At 43.1% G+C, this 8,409-nt stretch overlaps 1 protein-coding gene across 1 annotated transcript; it reads right to left on the minus strand.

The window, feature by feature from the left end:
• Nucleotides 1-222: 222 nt before the first annotated feature.
• On the minus strand, nt 223-7,689 carry LOC104405028 (delta-1-pyrroline-5-carboxylate synthase; the record flags this gene model as incomplete). Its single annotated transcript, XM_010013616.1, has 7 exons — nt 223-436; nt 2,833-2,954; nt 3,107-3,302; nt 3,411-3,548; nt 5,043-5,263; nt 6,855-6,954; nt 7,616-7,689. Coding segments are annotated over 7 exons (1,043 nt in total), but the record flags the coding sequence as incomplete, so codon positions are not given.
• Between the last annotated feature and the right edge of the window lie 720 nt (nt 7,690-8,409).

Genomic DNA, 8,409 nt, shown 5'->3' on the forward strand with positions numbered 1-8,409 from the left:
AAAATGGGCGTTATATTTCCCTTCTTCCAGTGATCAGGAACTGACTGCCACGATTCATGAATAAGGGCCACACAACATGTTTTCTCCGAGCTAAACAGGACTGTACGCACATTTAACTCATGTGCCTCCAGTTGGTTATGCCTACTACAGACCCAAGAGAAGAATAACTATTGCAATGTAAGTAGTTACACTAACACCAAGAATTGGCAAACTAAACCAGTAGCTTAAGGAAGCAGACTGATCACTAACCATTCTCCGTGATGATAACATCCGTGTGAGAACTTCCATACTTGTGGATATGTTCAACAGCCTCTTGGACACTGTCTACCACCTCAATGCAGCACTCCAGGTCCCCATATTCTGTGCGGAGAGATTTCACTTCTGAAGGGCTGAATGTCAAGTAAGATGCAAACTTTGGGCCAGCATGAATCTTCACCTACAATAACAGAAACATTTTGTGCTGCTGACCATACCATTGCGTTCCAGGTGAAATTGTGGCTTCTGGTACTCTCTGTGGGACAGCAGCCCTATGGTGCTATGTTTTGAACTTGTGACTAAAAGAGTTTTGAAAACAAACCAATATTTTTGGTTGTTGCTGAACAGAGCTTCCACAGCATCAAGGCTTTCTCTTCCTCTCACACCGCCCCCCCACCGCCCCAACTCATAGAAGCATAGAATAGTTTGGGTTGGAAAAGACCTTAAGACCATCTAGCTACAACACCCCTGCCATGAGCAGGGACACCACACACTAAACTATGTCGCCCAAGGCTCTGTCCAGCCTGGCCTTGCACACCTCCAGGGTTGGAGCATTCACCACTCCCTTGGGCAACCCATTCCAGCACCTCAGCACCCTCACTGTGAAGAACTTCTTCCTTATATCTAACCTAAATTTCCCCTGTTTAAGTTTAAACCCATTACCCCTTGTCCTACCACTAGAGTCCCTAACGAAGAGTCCCTCCCCAGCACCCTTGTAGGCCCCCTTCGGATATTGGAAGGCTTCCCCTCCCCGTTCCCCAAGCTAAAAGGTTGGGAGAGTGAAGGGAGTTGGGAAGGGACAGAACCATGATAGCTGACCTGAACTGACTAAAGGGATATTACATACCTCATAAAATCATGCACAGCAATACAAACTGAGGGGAGGGTTTTCTGAAGAAGGTGGTAGGCATTGCTCAGAGACTGGCTGGGATTTGGTCTGCTTGTGGCAGATGGTAATTAGCTTTGCCTCACTTGTATGGGCTTTTGGGGGTTGGTTGTCCATTGCTGCCTCTCCTTCCCTCCCCCTTCCCCTTTCTTCTTCCTCTTTCTTTTGCATATCAAACTATCTATCTTTCAACCCACTAGCACAGCAGCTGAGACACCTAAACAATAAAGGACAATATACAACCAATACAGCAGAGAAATCCCCATGCAAACAAAACACAGGAGACACACATAAATGGGAAATAAGGCACAAGTCTGCAAAATTTGAAGGCTTTCAAGAAGGTATCTGTAGAATGGCATTTTCTTGTGCAACTATAAATTGCTTTACTTGCAAAATCCTGCTCAATCTGAAAGGGGCCTACAAGGATGCTGGAGAGGGACTCTTCATCAGGGACTGGGGCGATAGGTTTCAACTATAACAGGGGAAATTCAGGTTAGATATAAGGAAGTTGTTCTTCACTGTGAGGGTGCTGAGGCGCTGGAATGGGTTGCCCAAAGAAGTGGTAAATGCTCCATCCCTGGTGGTGTTCAAGGCCAGGTTGGACAGAGTCTTGGGTGACATGGTTTAGTGCGCGGTGTCCCTACCCATGGCTGGGGGGTTGGAACTAGATGATCTTAAGGTCCTTTCCAGTCCAAACCAGTCTGTGATTCTGTATTTGCATGTTTCTTGTTGTCAGGTCATATCAGACAGAGGTAACATCCTCTCCACTGTATTAGGAGCTGGATGGGTAGTGGTGGAAATGTACTAGTCCTCACATTCCCCCCCATCCAGAGCCCGGAGATCCACCCTTCTCTCTACCCTTCCCAATAAGCAACCAAATGACATTTTAAAAAAAAAAACAAAACCAAAATCCATGAAGTGAGGACTTGCTCCTGACTACCTATCAGCTTCTTTCACTGTCACCCTTTCAACATCATCAGAACATACGGCCTCCCTAATTTAACTGCATTAATCACTGCCTGTACACTCTATTTGCCAAACATACACTGCTGCGTGAAAATCCTTGATTTATGTGCACTTCACACTACTTCATGGATATTTCTCTCCCAGTGCATCTCTGCTACCTGTACTGACAAAACATGACCCATGTCAAGACATACTAACTAGTATGCTGACCTTTCACTGTTCCTTTGACATACTAGGAGGGTGGGGATAATAGGCAGGCAAGGTGAAAGGTTTAAAAAATGTGGCTGAAGCAGATTCATGAAGGAGAAAACAGAAAGGGAGTTCATTTGGGTAAAAAGCTAAATTAATGAAGAAGAGGCCTTGCATCTGGGAGGTTAACAGCAATTAAAACATAATTAAAAAGGGTAGAGAAAGGGTTGTGTATATGCTCTTCTAAGGCAGAAAAGATGATTTGTGCTATATAAAAGGAAGTATTTGTATCCCAATAACGGCACATAGCTGTCCTGAAGAAGCTGCTTTCAGATCATTTCTACAAAAAGCCTTGAAGTTGTGTGGAGAAGCAGAGAAAGTTCTCTGTCAGTTCACGTACATGTATGAAGAGACATATGGATAACTTAAGTGTTATGCCATCAGAAAACTAAACATGGTTACACCAGCCAGACCAAATGTTTCTAAAGTGCTAGGAAAAAAAGACACAGAACAAACCACAAGTATGAGTGACTAACCTGTTCTACTCTCAACATGTCTATGATTTGATCAAACAACGGGGTTCTCAGCAAGTCTCGATGAATTAAGAGAGTTTCCAGAGCATTACAGGCAGCAGGATATTCACACTTTGAGTCTCTGACTGAGGTTTAAGAGTAGATAATTGGTTACATAGCATTTACAACAAAGATTTTAAACAGCATATGAATTATCAGTTACCATCACCATACTGCATACTCCAAATATCAAGTTCAATTACATCCATGAGATTTAAGTCACCCTCTCCCAGCTTACTTATTCGTGTAACCTTCTCAACGCTGGCATCTGTGTCCACATACACGTGACAGATCCCTTCGCTGTGTCCCATCACCGGGATTCCCTTAGCAGCTTTCTGGATATTTCTGACTAGCTGTGATGAACCACGTGGAATGATTAGATCTATCAGCTTATCCAAACGACAGAGATCTTCTACTTCCTCTCTTGTGTTCACCTGTGGTCGTTGCAATACAATAATCTACAGTTTGAACACTCAAGTTTTGCCCATACCTTTTATACATACCACAGCAAAGAAATCATTGATTTAATTCTAGGCACTTACTAGTTGCACTGCATCTTTGACTCCGTGAATGGAGAGTGCTTCTTGTGTCAGATGATGAAGGATCTGATTGCTATGTGCTGCCTCCTTCCCTCCTTTTAATAGTAAGCCATTTCCACTGGCTATGGCCAAAGCAGACACCTGTCAGAAAAGAATTTTTTCAATGGGGGTGGAGTAGGGAGTAATATGTCTCTTCTATCAGAATAAAACCCACAAAATAAGAACAGGATTTTTAACCCTGTTGATTTACTCAATGTTAATTTACAGTTTTCATTCTATGGCACAAGAAAAATCATTGCAAATAACAGCACATTTAACTCCAGAAATTAAATGAGTTAAGTGTTTCAGGAACAAGCCTGAGTTTTCAGGGTACTATTGCCAGGGGGAGACTTCAGTGGACAAGCCACAGGAAACCCTGGACATAGGCTCTGGTATGAATTAGGTAGCTATGTGGGCAGTCACCCCAAGGAGAATAATTTTAGGTGCAAGAACTTTTGTCCCCAGTCATTCTGGCAGAAAATGGCTAACGAGCTCTTCTATAAGCAGGAATCATAGAATAGTTTGGGTTGGAAAGGACCTCAAGATCATCTAGTTCCAACCCCCTGCCATGAGCAGGGACACCACACACTAAACTATGTCACCCAAGGCTCTGTCCAGCCTGGCCTTGAACACCTCCAGGGCTGGAGCATTCACAACTTCCTTGGGCAACCTATTCCAGTGCCTCACCACCCTCATTGTGAAGAACTTCTTCCTTATATCTAACCTAAACTTCCCCTGTTTAAGGAAGAACATTTTTATTGTGCTGTCTGAACTGAAGTCACAATCAGACAACACCTGCTGTAAGTATGAGGAAAAACCGTTGTAGACAATAGGCCCAGCATCACCTATATCATTTTGATTTCATGTTTATAATCAGAAGCAGCCAACTGATGCTGTTGCCTTTCTGTTTAAGGTGCCAGATTTCACCCGTTTGAGACCAGCAACACAAGTAGACCGTGTTTCAAAAAGAGCTTCAAAAAAGCCACTGCTTTTTGGAAGTTAGATAAAAAATTACTTCTGCTGTTGAAAGTATCTACCCAATTTGTTAAATCTCCAGACACTAGTTGTTATTGGTGTTTTCCCCACTAAACTGAAAACCTCTTTAACAGAGAGGTGGTAGGTTTTACTGTTTCAGTTTTTTGGTCTTTTCTACAAAAGAGTATGTCAGACATGACATGGCTCTCTTCCCAGACTTACTTCATTTTTGTATTCCTTTTTGTCTTTCTCACCCTGATCCGATTCACAATGGCCTCACAATCTGTCCACCTCATCGGGAGAAGGGGGGATGGGGTGGGAAGCAAAAAAAAAAAACCAAAACAACAACAAAAAAAGATTACACTCCTTCAAAAAAAAAAAAAAAATCATCTCCTCTCCAGAACCTCTGCGTGTGGCCGTCCAGCCAGTTGTGTATCCACCGAGTGGTCCATCTATCAAATCGATGTCTCTCCAGTTTAGAGACAAGGATGTCGTGCGGGAAGAATCTATGCAAGAATCCTCTGAGACAATACTTCTCACAGCCTCACAGCTGCCCACCAACAGAAACATCCTTTCTTTGTCATCAAAGAATTCCCAACAGTGTCAATCTGCCTTCCTTACCTGTGGAAGACAGTCAGGTCGGGACTCAAAGATCACGAGAAGGACGCCAATAGGCACTGTCACCTGCTCCAAATCCAGGTCTTTTGCTATCCGTGTTCGGCGAATCACACGGCCGACGCTGTCCTGTGAGGACGCTGCGATCTGACGTAGACCAATAGCCAAGCTGTTCAGCTTCGATGTAGACAGACTCAGACGTTTCAACAGCGGAAGGGCCAATCTTCCTAAAAACAAGGAATAATTGTGCTGGAGACAAGGTGCCCCTTGCTACAAAAGAGACATTGAGGGGCTGGAGCAGGGCCAGAGAAGGGCAGCAGAGCTGGTGCAGGGCCTGGAGCACAAGTGTCATAAGGAACGGCTGAGGGACGACCGAGGGACCTGGTTTAGTCTGGAGAAGAAAAGGCTCAGGGGAGACCTTATCGCTCTCTACAACCACCTGACAGGAGGTTGTGGTGAGGTGGCGTTGGTCTCATAAGTAACAAGCAAAAGGACAAGAGGAAATGGCCTCAAGTTATTCCAGGAGAGGTTTAGACCGGATATTAGGAAATCTGTTGTCACCAAAAGGGTTGTCGTGCATTGCAGCAGGCTGTCCAGGGCAGTGGTTGAGCCACCATCCCTGGAGGGATTTAAAAGACATATAGATGTGGCACATAGTTTAGTGGTGGACCATGGCAGTGGTAGATTTACAGTTGGACTTAATGATCTCAAAGGTCTTTTCCAACCTAAATGATTCTATGATTGTATAGATTGGTCTGCCTTGGCTCAAGCAAAAGTGACTTAAACAGGTGGTGAACCTAAGGAAAATTCAGTTATTTCCTACACCCTAGCAAGAAACCTACCGAGATGAAAAATGCACAACATTAAGTCCAGCCACCACAATAAAACCACTCAAATGTGACAATGATTTCACCCACCACCACATTTTCACTTAATGCGGTTTAAGTGATATGTACATGAAGCAATGTCAACATTCACAAAGATAAGGTTCTTTCTATGTCTAGTACTGCTGTATGTCTGAGTTTCTTACAAATTTATATCCTTGCAGTAGTTCTGGAATGTTTGGGCAGGAATTTCATCTTTCTATACCACAGCTAGAAATCCCAAAGCACAGATGCATGCATAGCATGTCTGTTCAGACTGCCCAACAGCCTGAATTTTCCAGTCTGGACACGTTCAGACAGAGTTGTAACCTGGCTATGTCCCCTCAAGTGCTCTGGGCAGTAAAAAAAAAAAATGGTTCCCTGGCTTCTTCCACAAAGTATTGCAATTCATGATATGTCATTTTCATACATTTGCTGTCCCAAACCCAATTTCTGACTGAATGTATCAGTCTAACACAGAAGAATGGGCTTAATCCAAGCTACCTAAAGGGAACCTTCCTCAGTCAGAAGGGGACATGATTCTTTTTGGATACCAGCCATTTAAGTATAGAGACAATAGCTTTCTCTTCAGGAGCCAAAAATTATTTTAAGCAGCCCAGAAAATACTCACTTTATGCACGAGAGTATCAGAGCTGACACTTGTCATATTCAATTTCTAAGTAAGCCTCCTTTGGCAGAATGGAGCACTGATTTTATTTTTTTACAATACACTGCTTTATGTTTTGCATAACAAATGATGAAGGCATCTGTTTTATGTAATTAAGGAAGCTGCAGCTGTTTACACTGACAAGGTTTCAAGGTCCTGGGTTCACTAATCTGTGACAGCCATGCTACTCAATCCCATGAGATGGAAGATGCTAGTTCTGCTCATTTCCTTTGAGGCCTCAAGAGGCTTGAGAGAATAGGATTGTCATGGAAGGACTTGGAATATTACCTTTATTTTCAGCCTCTTCTAAGTCCTTCTTGTTTGCCAAAAGAATTTCTTCTCTGCGGTCAGTTAGCAAGTCAGCAAGACGATAAATAATTTCCGCTCTCTGAAACAGAAAACAGTTTCTGAACTGACTTCTTATACAAAATCCATGCTAATTAACATCTGGTCACCTTCAGTCCATTTATGCTGACCACAACCTCTCAGTGTCTTGACTCTCCGAATACTTGGGGCCAGCTGAGTTTTCCAACCTGCATCACATTGAAAAAACAAGGCTGAACGCTGCTTCAGCCTTTGCTTTGCTTTTTATTACCTTGATTCTCATGCCCAGTCTTCTTCCCCAAAACCAGAATGTTCTTTCTTTAAGACCACCTTGTCTTCTTCACAACAGATGCCACATTTTATCTACCCAGCTACAGAGAAGTAATTGATTGTCTGCAACATCTCTTTTGCATACACTACCCACAGGATTGAATGAAGCAAGTTATTCCAGTCAATTCTTCAGCAGGTCTGATCACAATTAATTTCTGTGTGATATTCAACACTATTAACATTTTTAAAAAACCCACATGAAAGCATATATTACTTCATAGTCCCAAGGTACATTATGTTTTTCTCATCTCTTTAAGCACAGTCCAATCCAAACGATGGATCTGGCACACAAAGAATTGATTCTTGTCCCAAGTGGTCCATTCGTGTTATAAATCCATATTGTAAAACTTGCCACATTCACAGCTTTAACAAGTGAGGCCAAATTGTTCTGTCACCTGCTCAGGCTGTAGAGCTGCCAGGGTCCTGCCACCAGCTCGAGCCATTTCACCCTGCTGCTCTACCGTAGGACCTGCAAAAAACCCCAAAAATACGATATGCAGACAAAGTAACAGCACATGTGGAAGTAAACACCAGCCCTTCCATCTTCCACTGGCTTTATTTGCAGGAAAGCAGGTACAGAGTCTGAAATGGACATATTCAAGAAAACTGCTGTATGCTAGAACAGGAAAATCTGCACCTGATACAATACTGCCATGGTCCCAAAGGCAGAGAAAGTCATGACAGAGATTCTGTAAGGTCACTACATCAGAGGCAAGGGTGCACGTTGCATCAAAAAGACTTGACAAAAGGGAAAAGAACCAGGACATCTAAGTCTCAGGCTACTGAAAGAAGAGGCAAACTTAAGCTTTGGGAAGTTTAAGTATCCAAATGAGGAAACCAGAAAGGATTATAAAATAGCATGTGAATGTATAAACAATAATGGAAGCCAAAACCCAATCTGAGTTAACAGCTCACAGAAAATTTGCTTTCCCCCCCTCTCCCTGGATACATTTCAGAAGGGCTCCTGCAGAAGAAGGGTGGGGTTTGCCCTTTTTTTCCCCTTTTTCCTCCGTGGCAGGACCTCAATCAATCTCAAACTGAAAAGATACGGAACAGGTCACTTGTTTCTATTTCTGAACAAGTCACCAGCTTCAGGCAGCATTTGCCCGAAGAGTTTGCAAGCAGCTCATGGATAAACCGAAGTGTGAATTTTAACTCTCTGTTGTGGGGTTCTGGAGAATGCACATCC

The sequence above is a fragment of the Nestor notabilis genome, unplaced genomic scaffold, assembly GCF_000696875.1.
Source record: "Nestor notabilis isolate BGI_N333 unplaced genomic scaffold, ASM69687v1 scaffold1134, whole genome shotgun sequence".
Lineage (NCBI taxonomy): Eukaryota > Metazoa > Chordata > Aves > Psittaciformes > Psittacidae > Nestor > Nestor notabilis.